General features: G+C 40.7%; 1 protein-coding gene across 4 annotated transcripts in view; it reads right to left on the reverse strand.

Annotated features, from left to right (window-relative positions):
- Positions 1-21,835, reverse strand: part of mtcl2 (microtubule crosslinking factor 2) — a 77,361-nt gene extending 55,526 nt beyond the window's left edge. For all 4 annotated transcript variants that reach the window (XM_069883996.1, XM_069883997.1, XM_069883995.1 and 1 more), the window contains exons 1-2: positions 20,914-21,835; positions 10,588-10,812 (exon numbers count right to left, since the gene is read on the reverse strand). In XM_069883996.1, coding sequence (XP_069740097.1) covers positions 10,588-10,812; positions 20,914-21,660 — 972 coding nt within the window. In that variant the 5' untranslated portion in view covers positions 21,661-21,835. The remainder of the gene's footprint in view (positions 1-10,587; positions 10,813-20,913) is intronic.
- Between the last annotated feature and the right edge of the window lie 211 nt (positions 21,836-22,046).

Genomic DNA, 22,046 nt, shown 5'->3' on the forward strand with positions numbered 1-22,046 from the left:
AAACCCAAAATGTTACATCAACCCATATCATTAACAATGGTGGAGCCAAAGCCTGTTGAGAATGCAAGTTGAGGTGCCCACCAGTTGGCTTATTGAGTTCTGGATGGAGTAATTATTGAAATCAGGGGGAAACTCTCCACTGACTGGAATGACACAAGGGACAAAGGAAAATTAGTTTAATTGTCCGCACCAAGACATAGTTGCCCAGTTATTCATGTCACTGTCCTAGGCCCAACAACCTTCAAAAGCTTCATCAATGATAATATCTTGCATTAGAAGGTAGAGTGGCAAGTTTCATTGATGGTGCTAACTCTCGTCTCTTCAGATATTGAAACAAACTATGCCTGTAAAACTTTTAAGGCTTGGTTGTTGATAACACTGATAGCCAATATCACTTTCAAGAGAGAGATAAACAACTGCTCCTGGATATTCAACAGCATTAGTATTCAAAAGCATCAGAAATCCTGGCAAACTTCTAAAGATGTGTTGTGGAAAGTGCTGACTCGCTGCATTACAGTCTGGTAATGAGAACACCAATACCCCCGAATATAAAGCTCTCCAGAAGGAAGTGGACACAGCCCAAGACATTACAGGCAAAACCCTTGCCACCATTGAGTGCATCTACCATTGAGTGGGAGGGCAGCAGCAATCATCAAGGCCCACACCACTCAGCACATGCTTCATTCTCATTCCTGCCATCAGGAAAAAGGTCTAGGTGCCATCAGGTTCAGGAACCTCTACCATTAGACTCCTCACCAACAATCAGGGACTCATTAAAGGGCTCTTACTTGTGCGCTGTATCACACAGTTTGTTTACATTTGTTACCTGTTTATAGTTCTTTTGATTGTTTACATGTTCACGCTGTGTACAACTGCACTACTAATTTGTGATAATTCTGCTGCAAAAACAGGAAAAGGGAATCTCAGGGCTATATGTGAATGCAATGTATGTAATCTGACAATAAATCTGATTATTATTCTCAAATTTCCTCCAATATCCTGGAGGATAGCCAAATACCAGAATGTAGATAAATTGTTACAAAGCTGAGCATTTTGTGTCAAGATACTCAACCCATTGATTTCCCAAATCCCTTCCACCATCTACAGGTTGAAAGACATGATTCTCATGGAATATTCTCAATTTGCCTGGAAGAGTTAACCTCCAAAACTCAAAGTCATCAAGAACAAAGTTAGCCAAGGGGCGGGCATCTCACCTGACAGTCTGAACATTAATTTACGCTAACATTGGTAAACTATGCACAGAGTACAAACTACAAGGCACCTGCCAAAACTTCTTCAACACAACCTTCTAAACTTGCATTCTTTACTGCCTTGGACTTGAGAGGCAAGCAAATGTAGATGCAGGTCCAAGTGACATAATCATCCCCACATGGAAAAATATTGCAACTCCATTGCTATTGGGTCATATCCTAGAACTATCTTTCTAATAGCATGAAGAGGGGGAGGGGGGGGGCCTTCAAAGCCCAGATTTAAACAGCAATACAAAGTGGCAGATAATTATTACCTTTTCAAGGGCACTCTGGAATGGGTAATTAGTGCAATGACCACATCTCAGTAAAAATTGAAACAAATAGCTGAATGGCTCACTTCCCATGCCTGATCATCCACATGCATTACCATTATAACAACCAAATTGAGCTCTAAAATGTTATGGATTTCAACCCACACAAATGGAGTTGTCAGAATCATGGCTGAAACTTTGAATTTAAATCATGGAACTTTCCCAAGTTTTAATGCAGTCCTGAGATCCAAATATAGTAAAACCCCTGGTATCCAGCATCTATGGGGATTGATAGACTGATATGGGAATTTTCCAGTTGCCCAAGGACACATGTTGCGTGATTGGTGGATTGACGGCGAGGCATGCCAATTTTATACTTCCGTATTTTTTACCTATTTATTTTCCACTTTTTTTTGCCAGTTGCTAGAATTCCAAATAACAGGAGTTTTACTGTACTACATATTACAAATGTGGTGTCATCAGTTTCCAACACTGCATGATCAAGGTTTCATAAAGAAATCCAATTGATAATTTACAGGGGGCATTATTGCTTTCTTTTTTAAAAAAAAATCAAGGTTTAAAATTTCTTGGAACATTGCTTGGAAAGCAAATATCAAACTAATGATTATATTTATCTTCTTTTCCTTGCCTCTGCACAAATACATCTTACTGATTTTAATATGGACCGTTGGATCTAATAGTGTGCTCTTTTGACCTTTTAAATGGAAATGAGGGAAAAATGGCCGTTAAATGTGCTTTCCAAGATAGCTAGTTAACTGTCAATCCAGATGGCATTAACATCGATTTCTCCAGTTTCTGTTATAAATTTCACGTTTAACTGTCAATCCACAACCTGCCCCCTTGGATAATAATATGGATTTTAGTCCTTTAGAAACTAAATTTACTTAAAACTATTTTCGTTAAGACCAATAAATTCTGATTGTAGATTTTTTTAAAGCAACAATTTATTGCAGTCCTGAGTTTTGTTATTACTCATGGCAGTCACTTCTCTATAACACGGGTTCCCATTGAAGGCTAATAATTGTCTCAAAAAGGTGCAGTTGCCAGAAAGTCCTCCAATTGTATTCATTTGCAATATTCAGACTTGGTGAGGAAATGATGAGTCTTCACTATTGTCTTCGATGGTGGTATGAAGTCTGTTCAGAGTAATTTTCATAACTATGGGAAATTCATTTTACACAACTTGCTCTCACCACAGAGATCACAACAAAATATAGTGGAAGATGCATTCATGGTTGAATAATGGGACTGCTCGATGTTGGAACTCTGGATTGTAGTCATTGTGTTAACTATGTATGAATCTTACTTTGAAAGAAAACAATAACTTTCGTTTAAACAAAACTTCCTGAAGGTTTTTCTCAAACGAACACCATCAGAGTCATTAAAGAAAAGCAATAACAATACTGAAGGGAAAGATTTTGGTCTGATGTTAGTTTAAATGATAGTTACACACATATTCAAACTAGTTAACTCATTCTTACTTCAATTACAACCACCACAAATCGAAATTATTTTCAGCAACAATGTCAATGTAATGGAAAGAAAACTCTAATTTAATTAGTTATATTTGAAAGAAATTTGAATCAGCGAGAATGATGTACAGTAATGATCAATTGCAAGAAGAAATATATTTATTATTCACATTGCTAACAGGTATAACTAGTATACATCATTTTTAATAATTATTCCTTGGCGGACTACCACTCACTTAGTATTGCTTTATCTTCACAAAACCACATTAAAATGGCAAGGTTCAGTGAATACCACAGAGTAGATAATAGAAAATTCATGTGTCCCTCAATCTTCATTTCTGGTCTCTTTAAATCTTGCTTTCGTTTTCTCCAGTGTAAATGTGCAAATATACAACATGACCTTAAAAAAATTAATATAGTTAAAGATGAGAAGCAACATTATCAGCATTTCTTGGTACCTTGACCAATCCAAAGGATGAAAGAAATCACTTTAAATTGTGAGGTAGCTGTCGTCATTATCTTTCCATATGCAAGGAGAATTTGTAAATATAGTATGTTTCCAATTATCTGAAACGCTTGGGACCAGACGTGTGTCAGTTAACTGCGTTTTCCGGATATCTGAGAAATGGCTTTAAGCACCCCAGTTTAAGAAGCAGAATACTTCTATCTGCCGTCGCTGAACCCGACACCTCCCACCGCCGTCTCCAAACCTGCCCAGGAGCCAAGATCTCCTCCCCGATCCCAGCCCAGTAGCATCAGCATAATACTTGCATCAGCAGTTAAACAACAACAAAGAACAAGGCAATGTTTTTCAAGCACAAAATAAAGTTTAATTCTTACCAAAAAGTGTGATCGCTGCTTACAAAAATAAGATGAATGCAGCAACATTCAAAAGGGATTCAAAATGGCGCTAACAGCACATCAGAGTCCTGCTTGGGCACAGTGGGTTAAAATAAAATCAATTTTTTTCAACTCGTGACATCATGTCGCTGATTTTTGCGGATAACTGAGAATTTCGGTAAAGTGGTTTTCGGATAATTGGAAACGTACTGTACTGCACCTATCGGGATTGGTAGATGCCAGATAAGTGAATTTGCCCGTTGCCTGAGATTGTATGATGCATGATCGGCAAATAAACCGCGAGGAGCCAATTTTAAACTTTTGCATTTTCTACCTATTTATTTTCTGGAATTTTTTTTTCCAGTTGCTTGAATTCTGCAAAACATGTATTTTACTGCAGTTGCTTCAAAAGCCAGTGGCCATGAATACCCTTGATGGACTGGAGTGCTCCCAATGTTGAACACTTCTATCGATGCATACCAAGAGCAGGAATACAATGCAGTCCTCTAGGCATTTGTGCATTGCTGGTGCCAGGTGGCATGAGACATTGCAGCCTGCCAAATGGGAAATAAACAACTTGGAGCCCTAACTCTTGCTGACTGAAACTTTCCTGGTAATCGCCCATAAAGGATATGAGAGGTCGAATTTCGGCAGGGTCAGAGAAGTAGTGCAAGACAATTACCCCTTGCCTATACTGGAAGAGGTAATTGGTGAATTTCACCATTTACATTTTGTTGGCAGTTCTTGATGAATCCAAGTCTGCCTCAATCACCAAGATTGCCTTTGGAAAGAACCCTTTTATATTTTGGTCTTCATTAACATAAACAAATGGCCTGATGGATTTCTCAGTTGTCTGTTCAGGATAACTAAAGGACTCTAGGAATCTAGCAGTCCTATAGTGATCAGGCATAACTATGCCACAGCAACCATTCATGCTTCAAGTTAAAGCAATATGTTAAACATCTGAATTATCCTGCTTGAATGCTTTGAGCTCATTTTTTTTTCACTTTTAAATTTGTGAGTGAACTGAATGAATCATTCTAGACCACTGGAAGGTCTTCAAACCTAAAGTGACGACTTTTTACATTTGCCTGAGAATCCAATCTGGTTTAACTGGGCCATCTTGACGTACAGAACAAGAACAGCCATAGTACTCGCAAATAACAAAAGGATCAGCACAGCACAATAGGGAATTTAGAAGTACAAACTGGAAGAAATCTGCAACAACTGTTAGTCACTATTAACAGGTAGAAGTTCTATCCTGAATACATCTCACTGAAGCACTCAGAAGGATAAAGGCCGTTCTGGATGTTTCAGATTTATTGCTAATGTACATACATGACATCACATACAACCCTGAGATTCTTTTTTTCTATGGGAAGGCAGAATTACCATTTCATGGTAGTGCAAAAAAAAACTGCACTCAATGTACACGTGTAAAGAAATGTCAACAAACTGACTGCAATACAAAGAGAGAGAGAGAAAAAATCAATAAAGTGCAAAAGTATGAGTCCTTAAATGAGTCTGGTGTTGAGAAGTGTGATGGTGGAGGGGTAGTATTCTGAGATTGTTACCAGTATTCACTATTATCAAGTAGAATTTCTAACCTGAATACATCTCATTGAAGCTACAAAGGCCATTCTGAATCTTTCAAAGACAACATGTTTGAAAAAATATTGGGAGTTTTCAAAGCATTTGATTTTACACAATCAAATAATTCTCCTTCATGACCCAGTGGAGCTCCTTTCACTCAAGAGATGCCCTTCCATGTGCAACGTGAATGAGGCCAAGAACAAATAGAGGAACAAAATAAATTAACAGAACCATTTGAAATAGTAGAAAAACAAGAGATAATTTAAAAAAAACTACCAAATAATAAAACACCAGGAGAAGATGGATTCCCAATAGAATTCTCTAAAACATTGAAAGATTTATTAATTCCCTCCATCCTGGAAGTAATTAACCAGATTGACAAAACACAAAGCTTACCAGATTCATGTAAAACAGCAATAATTACAGTAATACCAAAGCAAGGGAAAGATCCACTTGCACCAGCGTCATATAGACCAATATCATTACTTAACACAGATTATAAGATAATAGCTAAACTATTAGCAAACGGATTAGCAGATTATGTTCCTAAAATGGTAAATCTAGACCAAATTGGATTTATTAAAAAAAGACGGACAACAGACAATATTTGTAAATTTATTAACTTAATTCATGCAGTAGAAGGGAGTAAAGCACCAACAGTAGCAGTTGCTTTAGACGCAGAGAAGGCCTTTGACAGAGTAGAATGGAATTATTTATTCAAAGTATTGCAAAAATTCAGTTTACCAGAGAAGTATATTAATTGGATTAAAGCATTATATAAGGGGCCATTGGCGAAAGTGACAGTAAATGGATATATATCAAAGCAATTTAATTTAGGCAGATCAACAAGGCAGGGATGCCCACTATCACCCTTATTGTTCGCGTTAGCTATAGAACCACTAGCAGAATTGATAAGAACAGAAAATAATATAAAAGGGATAAAAATAAAAGACAAGGAATATAAAATCAGTTTATTTGCGGACGATGTTATAGAATACTTAACAGAACCAGAACTATCAATAAAAGAATTATATAAGAAATTGAAGGAATATGGAGAAGTGTCGGGTTACAAGATTAATGTAAATAAAAGTGAAGCAATGCCAATGAATAATGCGGATTTCTCAAAATTTAAGAAGGAATCACCATTCAGATGGCAAAAGCAAGCAATAAGATACCTTGGTATACAAATTAAAAAAAATCTCGGCCATCTATATAAACTCAATTATTATCCATTAATGAAAAAAATTACAGGGCGATTTAGAGCATTGGAAAGATTTACCACTAACACTAATAGGAAGTATTAAAATGAACATTTTCCCAAGGATATTATACCTATTTCAGGCATTGCCAATACACTTGACAGAGAAATTCTTCAAGGAGTTAAAGAAAATAATAAGGAAATTTTTATGGAAAGGGGGGAAACCGAGGATAGCACTAGATAAATTAACAGAATGGTATAAACAAGGAGGCTTACAACTGCCAAACTTTAAAAATTATTATAGAGCCGCACAATTAAGATACCTATCAGATTTTTATCAAACAAGGGAAAAGCCAGATTGGACCAGATTAGAACTAGATAAAATAGGGGAAAAGATACCTGAACACATATTATATAAATGGGATGAAAAATTGGTACAACGTAGGAGTTCTCCAGTATTACATCATCTGCTCAATATTTGGAAGAAGATTCATGTAGAAAGGAATAAAACAAATTACCAAAACTAATAATGACGGAAAATCAGTTACTCCCTTTTACAATAGATAACCTTTCCTTTAGAGAATGGGAGAAAAAAGGGATCAAAAGAATAGAAAATTGTTTTTCAGGAAATAGATTATTATCCTTTGAACAAATGAAGGATAAATATAATATAACTCAAGATCTTTGGCTTGGCTTCACGGATGAAGATTTATGGAGGGGGTAAAAAGTCCACGTCAGCTGCAGGCTCGTTTGTTGCTGACAAGTCCGATGCGGGACAGGCAGACACGATTGCAGCGGTTGCAAGGGAAAATTGGTTGCTTGGGGTTGGGTGTTGGGTTTTTCCTCCTTTGCCTTTTGTCAGTGTGGTGGGCTCTGCGGTCTTCTTCAAAGGAGGTTGCTGCCCGCCAAACTGTGAGGCGCCAAGATGCACGGTTTGAGGCGTTATCAGCCCACTGGCGGTGGTCAATGTGGCAGGCACCAAGAGATTTCTTTAGGCAGTCCTTGTACCTTTTCTTTGGTGCACCTCTGTCACGGTGGCCAGTGGAGAGCTCACCATATAACACGATCTTGGGAAGGCGATGGTCCTCCATTCTGGAGACGTGACCCATCCAGCGCGGCTGGATCTTCAGCAGTGTGGACTCGATGCTGTCGACCTCTGCCATCTCGAGTACTTCGACGTTAGGGGTGTAAGCGCTCCAATGGATGTTGAGGATGGAGCGGAGACAACGCTGGTGGAAGCGTTCTAGGAGCCGTAGGTGGTGCCGGTAGAGGACCCATGATTCGGAGCCGAACAGGAGTGTGGGTATGACAACGGCTCTGTATACGCTTATCTTTGTGAGGTTTTTCAGTTGGTTGTTTTTCCAGACTCTTTTGTGTAGTCTTCCAAAGGCGCTATTTGCCTTGGCGAGTCTGTTGTCTATCTCAAGATACAGTGTTGGCATATTACCAATTGAGATCCTACTTGAAGGACAAATTAGGAAGCAGTCTGAGGTTACCAGAGGGAAGTAACTTTGAATATGTGATTACAGACACAATGACAATCAAAAGATTTATCACAAATATGTATATTAAACTGCAAGAAAAGGAGAATGAGGAAACAAATGGTAAAACTAAACAAAAATGGGAACAAGATTTAAATATAAAGATAAAGGAGGAAACATGGGAGAAGTTATGCTCTGGAACGATGAGAAATACAATAAATACGAGGTTACGTATGATACAATATAACTGGATACACAGGCTATACATTACACCTCAAAAGTTAAATAAATGGGACCCAACAGTATCTGACAGATGTTTTCGTTGTAAAAAAGAAATGGGATAAATTCATGCAATCTGGACATGTGAGAAAGTAGAAAAAGTTTGGGAAGATCTAAACCAGATATTAAATAAAATTACAGAAAACAATGTACCAAAAAACCCAGAGATCTTCCTCCTAAGTAACATAAAAAATAAAGAATTTGGACTTGATTTGGATGGTGCACAAAAAAGATTTGTTAAGATAGCTCTAGCCGTAGCAAAAAAATGTATTATGTCAACCTGGAAATTGGAAGATAATTTGAGAATATAACAATGGTATGTAGAAATGAATAAATGTATTCCATTCGAAAAAATAACATATAATTTAAGAAATAATTAATATTGAAATATTTGAACAAATATGGGAGCCATACATGAAAGATAATAGAGAAAACCTACCGGGGACATCTACCACCTAAATTAACGAAAGGAGAAGGAAAATAATTGACTCAGTGGAATTTCTTGTTTATTTTTATTGAATGACAACATTGTTTGACTGGTTTAATGTGTCTTAGATTTTTGTACTTTGGATGTAGGGAGGGTGGGATGGGGTGGGGGGGAGAAAATGACACTGTATATATTTGAAAAGGAAAATGTATGTATCTTGGTCAGTGTGGTTTATGGTGTGAAAAATAAAAAAATAAAAAATGAGGCCAAGAACAAAACTTCACAGTGGATATGCTAAGGATTGGAGAATCAGCTCCAGGATGTCTTGAGGGGGAAGACATGGCTGGAGCAGTTGGTGAAAAATTCATCAAGTAAATGGGAATGTCTCAAAAACTGTGCTGTCTGTTAAGGAAATACTAACTGTGGGAAGGTACCGTGTAGATATCCAGTTTCTGAAAACTGCTCACGAATGCTGAGTTTGAAGCTGATTTCGATGGACTACAAGATGAGTAGTTCCTGCTAAAAGCTCAAGCCCCCAGTTGGTGATGACATAGATTGTTGTGGTTTTTGTGCCTGAAAACCTTACAAATCATTAAGCAACTCATTCGGAACTCCAAGTGGTCTAGTGAGAACCAACTCCCCAGCTGTCTGATGACCAACATGTGACTCTCATACAATTTTCACATCTTTATATTTTATTACAAAACACCTGAAGTTCTGTGGAACTTAATGACTAGTTGTGCAGAATTCCACTGGACTAAAACAGCTTTCATCAATTATTTTATTTTTAAAAATTTGGGGCATTTTACAGGCTGTGTAGCCTTTAATTAGTTGATATAAACATTTTGCGTAACTTCGCATCAAGAGTTTCATAACTTGAGTCAATAAAGCATTCTGTATATTGATAATGATATTCTTCTTCTTTAAACAGTTAAATCAAAATTAAGATGATTACAATGAAATGATGTTTAATATAAGACGATAAGAAGATGAATTCAAAGAAAGTATTTTGATGCTTACGCCTCCTCTATGGTTCTTCGAAGACTGAACATAAGCTCCCCGTTAGCCCAGACACTACAACATGTCGTCATAGTAACTATGGTAACATTACAAAAGCAATTTATCCTTAAAGGGATAGTCATAAAATTAACAAAAATCAAAAACACAAGGTTTTAACCTTCACAGGCTGGATGGGGTATTTAGATACTAGTAACCAAAACTCGTCTCTAATTTGTACAGGTCTTGACTCCAGATATCTCACAGCCACTGCTTTCCAAAGTACAGAGTGCTTTCTTCTTAATTAATTTTAAAGCCCATTGAAGAGCTGTTCAACTAATTTTTCACATTTATATTAAGTGGAGACAATCACGGAATCAATTTAACTATGAATTTTCTTACTATTTTCAACTCTAAAATTTAGTTTCCAAGCAATTGTTTCCACTTGCCAGCTGCTGGTCAAGCAAGTAATATACTCTCATTATGGTTAACAGAACAGGATTTTTGAAAATGCTATTCAACACTTCATTGCACAGTGTTAGCATTCACACTCAGTAAACTTCCTTGCAAGTTCAGTTGTCATCAGGAAGCTTCCTGACCAAATTCATCGTGCCACAAAATTAACAAACATTAGACAGGAAAACAAATGGGAAAATTTTAAAAAAATTATATTTATACCATACAAAAAAAATATACAAAGATGTTCATGTAGTCCCATTAAGTTTCTGGGAAAATTGCTCAATATTTATAATAAGTACCTTTACATCCTGTTCCAAACTTCGGATTAGTTCTCCATCAACGTGACCCGTCTGAGCTGCTCGGAGACTTCTTCGCTCAGTCTTTCGCAATCTGTATTGAAGGATCCGACAAGTCTTGTTTGCTCTGTCGAGTTCTTGACGCAGTTCCTGCAGCTGATACACGTCTTCTTCCAAATAGATGTCTCTCATTTCCAACATCTCAGCTCGAAGTTCTTCAATTTCATCCTAACATCAGGAAACATCAGTAAATTTTGTTTTAAAAATCAAGAAACAAGGTAGGAAATGAAAGGAAAACACATTCTGTAATGACCCATATAACGTGAATCCACTGCAGTGCAATAATGTTCAGATGTTTCAATCCTCAAAAAGGTATTGAAAATTCTGATTATTTTAACTTCCAGCCCATTTATAAATGGAAATGAAATAAACAACATTACATGTACGGGTGTGCCCTCCCTCCCTCATCCACTGGTAGCCTCCTGCCTTTGGGACTGTGCTCCTCTCCCAACCCCTCTTCCTCCCTCCCTCTCCCCATCATTTTGTTCAGGCACCTGCTTACATTTTGCTCATACCTTGATGAAGGGCTCAAGCTTGAAACATTGGTTGTGTATCTTTATGATATGAAGTACACTGTTTGACCTACTGAGTTACCCCAGCTTTGTGTTTTTATTTTGTTTTAACATTAAGTGTACTAACAGCCATTCAACAGTTAAAGCTGCACGGAACAATAGAGAAACTGATCCAGATGTTCAATTATTTGAGCTATACAAGTGGAAGATGTAATTATTATTTTACAGATCTTGACATTTAACTCAAGTTTCTCATGTTTTTATTCCCCACAACATTCAGTCACATGAGGGGAGTGAATTAGAAACTGATGTGATATCGTACCACACTCAGCTTCCTTCTCCATTATTCCGTTAAGTTCTCAGCAATAATTTTTTGTTATTTATTCATTCAGAGATTGTGGATGTCACCAGAAACACCAGATTTTGTGGTCCTTTTCTAATTCCCCCTGAACTGTGGAGGAAATTAATCAATCACCATAATTGGTGAACTTGGAATCACACATAGATCACAAATAGCAAGGGTGACAGATTTTCCTCCCCAAAAGACTTAATTGAACCAGATGCATTTTTACACAACAAAATTCTCGGTTCATCGCTGCAGCTATCTACAATTCCAATTTTTTTTGGTTCCTTGAATTTAAATTGCCCAGCTGTCTTGAGGAGACTGGAAATTCTTTTTGGATCATTGGTCTAGAACTCTGGCTGCTATACTGAACACTCACCCAACAAGGGTACACCCCACCACAATGATGTAAACAAAGACATTGGCTTCTCTGGGAAAATATTGATTGAACAATACACAAAATGTATATTTACATGAAAAACATTCAGAACTATTCATCTACTGGTTGGCCATGGCAAATCTCTCAGATTGGATGCAAAGATGAATAACAACATTAGCCAGATTTAAAACTCATGCTCATAACCTTGAAATGTTATGGCTGCTTGAAAGGCAATTAAGTGATTGTGCAAGGGGAGCTTTTCAGGAACAAGCATCACTAAAATAAGAAAATGGCATTTATGAAATCCCACTGAGAAGTGGGACTGCACGAGAACAGACGTCACTGCCTCCTGCAATTTTCCCAGCTGTACAACAGAGGTATCACCCACAATGCACGTTACGACTGCGGTGGAGTGGAGAGAGTCGCACACCTCTTTGCAGAATTGCAAAGGGTGTGTGGAGAAGATGCAAGGGGGCATGTCACAGTTCATCCCCTGTGACAGAGGACTCTCTGATTTAAAGGCTGTTCCCAGGGATACATGCAGAGAAAGACATCAAAGCTGCTGGAAGATCATCAATGCCACGAAAGATGCCCTTTGGTCTGCCTGAAACTCGCCGGTCTTTCAGCCCATGCAGATGTCAGTGAGGGAATGCTGCCGACTGGCACATTCCAGGCTGCAGTACGTGCTGGGGGATGCACTGAGGCTTGGCACAGCCAACGCGAGGGCACTGTGGGGAAGGATCACAGTCTAGAGTCCTTCCGTTACTGGGCATTGAGGAGCTGGGACTGAGGGGAAGCCCCTCAAACAACAGCGGTGGGGAGAGCAACAAGGTGCCACAGTGGTGCTAAATAGAGAATAAATGTAACAATGTACATTGATGGAAATGACATTAAGGATGTGAAAAGACTTCAAACAGTTTTGCTTTTTGTAAATAATTTATTGTGAATTAAGTTTATTTTTGGAAAACAATTCACCACGCTTTCGATTTTACTAGAAGACAACACAATTTATTGGAAAAAAATTAATCAAAACTAATGAAAGGAAATCACACCTCGTGCTCGAGAATTTTAGGGTTTTTGAACTGAATTCCCGGGAACAACAAAGCACAAGGCAATGAAATCTTCCAAGTGGCAGCAATTCAGTTGTCGACATTGCGCAAACAGACTCGAGTGTCGGTTTTCTTGCTGCCTGGTGTTACCAGCTGCACATTCATTTGGGCTTTGTGCACAGGCAGGCAGAATGAGGCAAATGACCTCGAACGTCCCACTTCCTGCAGGGTGGAATTTCAATGCCAAGTGTGGGGTTAATTGACAAGGGCCATCCTAAACTTGGCTGCAAGATGTATTCTTCAGTTGTAAGGAAATTAAACATTGCTTTTATGAAGTGCAAATGTCAGGAGGAAAAATTACCTTAAAAATTGCAGTCTATTTCACAAGCATCCAATAGTGATTGACATCTGTTTTTAAAAGTCACCCTGCACCCTTGCGAGTTAATTTGTCACAAGGTCACCATTCTCTTTTTTTCAATTGTCAAAGGGCAGCAATGCTGTAAACTGCACCTCGTACTCATCTTTAATTTTCCTAAATAAATGGTAAGGAGCTTTCTGTTAGACCACTTCAATTCATTCAGCAATCTTCTCCAATGTTGAAGAGAGAATGATTCACAACTAAACCCAGTCCCACATTTAGAAGTTTGCGCGTAGAAGCAAAGCTAAATTGACAGTCATAACTAATTTCTACATTCCTAAAATTATACTCTTTTCATTATTAGAAGACATCCTGTGGTGAATTTAACGGGCAATTTTTGTGCACAATGCTTTCTTAATGAGGCCAACAGCACTACAGCATAAAATTTGTAGCAACCCATTACAATTCATAATCCTTGGGGTATCTCTTTTCCATTACAAGTTGCTCTCTGATTTGCATATTGTGAATATCATGCATCATTCACATGGATTTACCCTTTCAGCAAAACTTAGCCCGATGTGATCTAAGTAAGTGAAAAATCCATCCCAAAAAATAATTTATGTCATGCCATGTCTAATAATAAGTCTTATTGCTGTCAGCCACGCTTTAATTGATGACAATCTTGCCTGGATCAGAAGTAAATTCAAGCTCACCCCAAAAATGTTGAGTATCAAGGTGAAGGCTGCTGTACTGAAATGAGCCACAAATGTACTTCTTGGCAGAGATGTTTAATTGCCTTTTCAGCTGAACTGAATAGATCCCATAGCACTATTTTACATAGCAGAGGCTATTCCTCATGTCCTGAAATATATCTATCCCACAATCAGCATCTCTAAAACAGATTATCTGGTCATTATCACCCTGCTTCTTAAAGAAGCTTTGCTCTGGACAATTTGCAATCACTTTCCTTTCTTCACATCCAGAGACTAACAAATAATTGTTGATGGCCATAAAATGACTTGAGTACGTACAAAGATAGTGAAGGAATAAATAAGACGCTTTTAAATGTCAGATTAGCCACTGATGGTACATCAGTACAGTAAAACCCCTGGTATCCGGCACCTATGGGGTGTTTAGATTCACTGAGAATGACTGGTAGATGCCGGATAAATGAATTGTCTGGTTGCTTGAGACTGCAGTGTGTTGCATGATTGTTGAACCAACCACTAGGGGGCTCCAATTTTAAACTTCTGTATTTTTTACCTATTTATTCTCCGCAATTTTTTTTGCCGGTTGCTTGAATTTTGGCTAACAGGGATTCTACTGTGTTAAGATTCTCAGTGAATCTAAACAAGGAAAAACCAAGAAACAAGAAATGCAAACAATTGTAAACAAAGTTTGGTTTGTGAGTTGGTTTGTCAGGACCCAGGGATTATGTAACATGGCAGAGGATAGGGCTGAAACGTGGTAACTCTTGTTCGATCAAACTAAAGAGCTCACCTTCAATTCCCTTTCTCCTGGCATAAAATAGAACGGATTGACTGAAAGGACATCTTCTACAACTCACCCACCCTGCTCATTAACCTTTGGCAAATTTGCCACACCACCAACCAAGTTCAAGTGGTGATCTAGCACTGCTTGTTTGTCATCAGTGTTTGAGGAGGAGCTTTGGAACTATCCCCAAACCAGATCAGAACATAGCAAAGCAATACCAACAAGCATTGCCATTGAAGGAAGGAGACTTCAAAAAAAACTTAACCCTGCATTCTTTACCTCCCTTTACAATGCCATGATGTTTATTTCATTGAAGATATCAGAGTCAGAGCCGCCAGGCTGAGAAACACCTTCTTCCCATGGGCAGTGAACTGCTGAATGAAAAAAGTAAAACACCAAAGTCTGCAGACATCATGGTTGAAGTAAAAACACAAGGCTGGAGAAACTCAGCAGGTCAAACAGTGTACTTCATATAGCAAAGATAAAGGTACATCACCAATGATTCGGGATTGGGCCCTTCATCAACAACTGAATGAACCCCTCATACTAACCCTTTGAGATTCTACTATTTATGAACTAATAGTGTGTGTGTGTGTGTGTGTGTGTGTATCTAACACACACACTGCACATATACTGCATATGTATTTGTCTGTGTATTATGCCTGGTTGTGTGTTTGCACATTTTTGTATTGAGGACTGAAAAAAACATCATTTTGATGGGTTGCCCTTGGACAATTGGATAGTAATAAATGGATCATGAGACCAAAATTTAGCATTTATAGTGGACCAGGATCCCAACTGCGGACTTTCCACTCAGACCCTGCTACCTCTCAAAAACTTTCCCTTCCCAAACACCTCTTGCCACTTTGTACATTCCCACCCATCCAAATACCATACTGAAACAAAATATCCCAGTCACTCATTCAGGGTCCACTTGCCTCTCAGGGAATGAGGTGGGGAGGGGAGAAGAGCAGAAAAGCCTTGACACTGCATAATTAGCCAAAACCACCCTTGACTCACAGATGGAGAAATTAAGGATACAGACTGCCCAATGACCTCCCACTGGGGACAGGGTAGACACACAAAGGCAGTTGTACAAAATGAAAATAATTTACTCCATTACAACAAAATAATAAAATCTTGACAAGCAGGGAAACTAATGCACGAGCCAACTCATTGGTACTTACTGTGTTCATCAGTGCATCCACACTGGGGAAAAGGGAAGTAAGGCAGTAGTTACATCTGTAACTACTGGTTGTCAGCTCAGATGACCTGCAAATCTACCTTGCCTCGAATTCAGTTTTGAAATAAATTATGCTTTTTTAATGTTTCAATTCAATGCTAGATGGAAAAAAAAGTTGTTTTGTAGAAAGCAAAATGCTTATTAGTCCAAACTTTGCAACTCTTAGAGACGGGATTGCAGCTTTACATGTTAAATGCAGCTCATTGACATTACTGTGCAACATTGCAGAATTTTTACAAATGGCTTATTTTGGAATGCTGAGTTCAGAGAGAAAAAAATTCATATAGATTCTGCCACCTTGATTTAATAGTTACAATATAATGTTTATAATGCTGGATAAATAAGTTCATTGGTGGTGGGGGGGGGGGGGTGGAGGGGGGAATGATACAAGGCAATGCAAACGAAATAAAGATAATGTATCCCATTTTAAAAAAAGCAGCAAAAGGAAAATGTATGTATGCAGGGTTAAAACAATGATCCAAGAGCGCAAATTGCAATAATGATCACTCTCGATACCATTCCATGCACAGAAACTATAACTGAAAAATCCACTTTTCTATCTTTCCAATTATCTGAAGTGAATTTTTTAAAATCTCTCACCCAAGCACATTTGAGACCGACGATGCAAATGTGTTGAGATCAACTGGTTGCAGATGGGATGTTACCACGCAGCAGTCACAGAAGCTGCAAAGACAGGGATTCTTTATTCTCAAATTTTTTCCTACAGAATTACCTTTGTGCCTCCAGTATGAAGGCTTTTCAATGTAAACTTGTCTCCAGCAAGAACCATACAAGGTACTTTTGCAAAACATCAAGGAATTTTATCTGACAGTACAACAGTGGTGTCAATACATCTGCAGAGTGTTGATCTATATTTTCCTGAAAATATCAGTCACTTTGCTCTGTCATGCTGTGGCTCTCTAGTAACAGTTAAAGTTGGAATAACATGTATTTGTCACATTATACGTGGTACAGTGAGAAGGGTTCTTCTGTGAGCAGGCCAGCAGGCTGTCTCTAATATTTATGCAGTTGCGTAAAGAGTACAATTTACAGAGAGCAGAGGATTTCAATGAAGGGATCAATTTGCACCAAGCACTGTTGTGGGGCTCATTCAAGAGCCTGATAACTGAGGGGAAGAAATGGACTTTAAGCCTGTTGGTGTGTGCCTTTACCCTGAAGCCTTCTACCCTAATGTGGGGTGTGAAGTTATGGGGTGGGGGGGAAGAGGGGAAATATTTGCTGGAAGCCTTGCATTGACTGCAAAGCCTTTCTTCAGATTTTTTTTAATGATACAATTAACCCAATTTTATTTTAGACATATTTTTGGTATATGCTTTCTTTTATAATTATACATGTCTTAAAATTGAGTACTTCGATAACTCAGAATGACACACAACTCAGTGAGACTCCTGAATAATTTAGTTATTTTTAAATGTGTGGCATGAAACAAATAATTTGAGAATGATGCTGATACATAATATGAAAGAAAATTAAAGCAATTTTAAACTTCTTTTACTGAGCATGCTAGTTCAGGAATACTGGCCCTCCCCTGCTTATGCCTGCAATGGGTCATATGATATGGTTATGGGCTAAGAAAATAATTACATAAAGTGCTTTTCTATTTGGATCCTTTCAGTTGTTAACATGAGGCTAATTACTTTTGAGCAGGTAAAAATATTGGAAAATCTTGCTCGTGAAATGTTGGCATCTCAAATTTCAAAGCTATATGCTTTCCTCAACTGATGACCAAAATAACCATTGCTACTTTCTTGCACTTTATTAACTCTTCCATCCCCCTCGAGGGTAGGGTCTCTATTGGCTTCTCTCCCACCAGGCTCCACAGTTAATGATCATTGGGTGTGGCATAGCGCCAGCAATCGGGACTGGGGTTTCAATCCCACGCTGTAAGGAGTTTGTACATTCTTTCTGTGTCTGCATGGGTGTTCCCCGGGGGGGGGGGGGGGGGGGGGCTCCGGTTTCCTCCCACCATTCGAAACATATCGGGGGTGTAGGTTAATTGGGTGTACATTGGACTCGTTGGCCTGTTATCATACCATATGTCTAAACTCCAATCGTGTTTGCACCTCCAGCATTTACCGTCCTTTGCACATTCTGGAGAGATGCTCCAACCTGTGACATCCATCCTGGCCACTCCTTGATCAATCTCTACTCTTCACTGGGTACCTTCCTGTGCCATTGTAGTTGATGGAATGATTTTACTTTTTATCCTCCTTTCTACCTAGTACTACAAATATTTCTTCCAGGCTAAAGAGCTTCCTTCCAGATAGTACACGGTCATGGCTTACCAGATGATCTCGCTACTCTGGCAAAATAACATGTTGGGCCAGTGACCACTTTGTGAAACATCTGCATTTAGTTCAGAAGCATGACCTCTAATGAAGAGTATCTGACCAAAGCATTAGCTCTTCCTCTTTCACCAGATATTTTCTGACCTGCTGTACATTTCCAGCATTCCCAGTTTTTTTTAAGAATTCCGACATCTGCCTTCCATTTTCCAGGCCCCTCCATTGCTGACCCTCCAACCTGCTAGAGGAAAAGAATGGTCAATCTCTTAATTAGGCTATATACATTTTTCTGGACTCAACACTTCTTGATAATGACTCTGCTCTATTCATTTCCAAGTTTTCTTTATTTGTTCCATCACAGCAGCATCCCAATCGTCTTTTAATCTCTCCTGCGTGATATAGAGCTTCATTTGTTCTTTTTTCTCCACAGTCCTGACTATATGTACAGATGTCCTGTGCGTGTCTAACTCTAATAAACTTGAAAGGTCAAGCTTTTTCCTCTCTTCTCTCAGCAGATACTGACTAGACTGGTATTTTGACTGCACAAAGTTTAACCGATGCTTAGTAAAAACAGGTTGAATTAAATGAAGAACCAACGGTGCAGTACTATTGATATTTTCTGTTACTTGTAGCTAATTCCAAAGTTCTAGCACTTACTTTTGACAATTCTAACTATGCCACGCAAGACTATTCATTTTTAAACATGGTAGAAATCATGAGGAGATTCATGGTAATGTTCCTAGACAAAATACACCAAGCCACGAGGAAAGATGTTGGATAGTTTACCAAAAGCTGTGTAAAGGAGGCTGCCACATGTATCAAAACATAGGAGAGGAAATGTTCCAGTGTCTGGGTTGGACAAGAGACCAGAATTGGCAGAATAGAAATGCCTTTGACAATTATCACTCTCGATGAATTTAGATGAGGTGAAGTTGTCAGGAAATTGAACTCAAATATAAAAAGATTCTAAATTGGCATTTCTGGTTTAATGTCAACCAGCAAACAGTAGAGCAATGGATGAACAGGATTTGATAATAAAGTAGGCTAGTTGGAAATGCTACGTAGTGCATTTTTCATAGTTTAACGTGTTACGTCCACGTTGCCAAATGGACCCCTTCTACTAGGAACCACATCCGGTCAATGGGCAGGCTATGATCTAACCTGCCAAAAAGACTTCCACGACTAGGTGGGTCAGCTAGACTTGGATTCGATCAACGTAAATACTGTTGGAGTACCATTTATATCGTGGGGACTCAACAACGGCTGGAGTTTTTGTTCCCGGATCTCCACGGGTTGTGGCCCTTAGTCGCTCTGAATCTCTGCCACTGAGAGATGGCAGTTTTTCTTGTCCCCGGTGCTCCTCTGGGGATGGATTGCTGCGGAACTTCTCTAGCAATGTTGTGCAGACCCTGGCCACCTAAGTCACCGTGCCTGGATTGAAAGCTAAACGTGATCTGTCGAAGCTGTCTTTGGGCTTGTTGTCACCCTCCGGCTCGACTTGTGTCACGTAGGACTTCGAGGGAAATGGTTTTTGCCACCCGTCAGCATTATCATTATGGTGGGTGTTTCCAGCAGGACCTCGTGGAGGTACATGGCGCAGAACCTGTAAGAGTACCGTGGATTTCGCGGTGGGGCAGCACACACGACTGCAATGCGGTCACCTCCCTCTTCCTGTGAGAGTCATAATGACTCTATAAGAGAGTTTAGGATTATCGTGGATTGGTGGTGGGGGGAACCTAGTATTTATTGTTTAGTGTATTTTACAACCTTGGGATACATCTGAAGTTTAATGTCAGAAAAAGCTTTCATGTCAGAAACCAAGGCGCCAATCTGCACACAGCAATTTCTGACAATAACTCAATGGCAAGTTTGCTTTTGTGTGGGTTTCGTTTCAGAACTACACCACTCTTCTTCAAACAATGCATTTAGCTTCAGGATCCAGACTCCTCTGAACACAGCCCCCTTGGTGGAGAACCCCTCCCTCAGCACCGATGCGCCCAACTGTCTGGGATGGACACCAGACATATTTCTCAAGAGGCAAGAAGACAACCTTCTACAACAGATCTAGTCATTTGAAGAGCAGGTGGAAGCCTCATTTTTAAGAAAAAGTGAGGCTGATATTTCAACAGTCAAGGAAATGTGTCATTACATTTGATACATATCGATCGAGCACCAACCAAATCTCATCTCACGGCCTCCACAGGTAGCCAGTTGCTTCCAAGAGAACCGTTTGCAAGGACAATCTCTCACTGAACAAACTGCCCCAGTGTAAGGTGCCCAGGGTCACCTCCCAGTCTGCAAGACCCGTGCAAAACTTCAGAGGATAAAACAATGTTCTCTCTCAAAAGTTGATGATGGAGAAGCTGAAACTTTTTCAGGGGGGGGGGGGGGGGATCTCCTTCGACAAAGGAATTTCCTGAAGGAGCAGTCAGGAGGGGGGAGGATGAGGTCGGACCATCAGATCGGGGACGCCACCCCATCATGGACATGAGAGAGGCAGCTCCTGGAGCTGAAGACAGGTGGGCTGAGAGCCAGCAGAAGCGGCTGTGCCCCCACCCGCCGTCCCCGCGGCTGAAATTGCGCACCTTCAGGTAATCGTTTTCAGATCGCAGCTCATCCATCTCCTTCACGAATTCCTCCTGGAGGCTGTCAACGAATTCTTCGCTGAAATCCGAAAATCCCAGCGAGTTGCTGACCTGGAGCCGGCTGTCGGGCGACTTGGTGCCGCACGGTCCGTCCGACTGGCCGCTGGCCGAAGCCAGCGAGCCATCCTCCCCGGGCCAGCTCCGGTCGTCTGGCGGCGGCGGCGGCGGCGAGCGGGCACCCCCCCGCCGGGCGAGAGGGGCTTCGGAGCCGCCGGCTCCCCGCGCCGACTCGCTGTCGCTGGTGTCGGCCGACGGCGGCTTGTTGTCCTCGGACAGCGGCTCGGAAGGGCAGTCTGACAGCTCCGAGCTGCTGTCGGTGGCGGCCGACGGCTTGGCCGGGGCTCGCTGCCCGTCGCCGGCCCGCGAGTTCTTCCTCTTCCCGGCAGCGACGCCTTGACCGGAGCCGCCGCCGCCCCGCTCCGGCTTCTTGCCTCTCGACTCCCCCTTGGCGGCCCGGGATCCTCCTCCCGCCGCCGGCGCTTTGACGTCCTTGAGGCCGGCGCCGTGCCGGGACAGGCGGCACTGGCCGAGCCCCGGCTTGAGACCCCCCGGGCCACCCTTGGATTTCGCCACCGACCAGCCGCGGATCAGCGCCTTGGGTCGGGCTGGAGACGGCGCCCGGTGCAGCTTTTTCTTCTCCGCCGGCTGCTGGCGGCGCATGTCTGGAGTCCCGTTCACCGCCTCCATCCTTCGCCCCTCCACTTCTCGAGCAGGGCAATTCCGTGCAGCAAACGAGCCGTCCTGGTCTGAGCCGCGGCGCTCATCCCCTCGCCGCCTGGACCCGGGCTGCCCGTCCAGGCAACGCCAAGCCCCGGCGACTGCCGTCTCTTTGTATTTTTGGAATATTTCCAGCAACCCCCCCCCCCCCCCCCCTGCTTTTCACGGAGCAACGCGCTGCCGGTCTGATGCACCCCTCGGCTCCGAGGAAATAACACAATACTCCGCCCCAGCTCCTGATCCAGTGACGCATCATCGCCACCAAGAGCCGTCCTGCTGCCCCCTTGCATCAGCCGTCCTTCCCTGGAATTGCTGCTCGGAAGCCTCAAAGGCCAACAAAAAAATCACTCTGCCGA

Source organism: Narcine bancroftii, chromosome 6 (genome assembly GCF_036971445.1).
Source record: "Narcine bancroftii isolate sNarBan1 chromosome 6, sNarBan1.hap1, whole genome shotgun sequence".
Taxonomy (NCBI): domain Eukaryota; kingdom Metazoa; phylum Chordata; class Chondrichthyes; order Torpediniformes; family Narcinidae; genus Narcine; species Narcine bancroftii.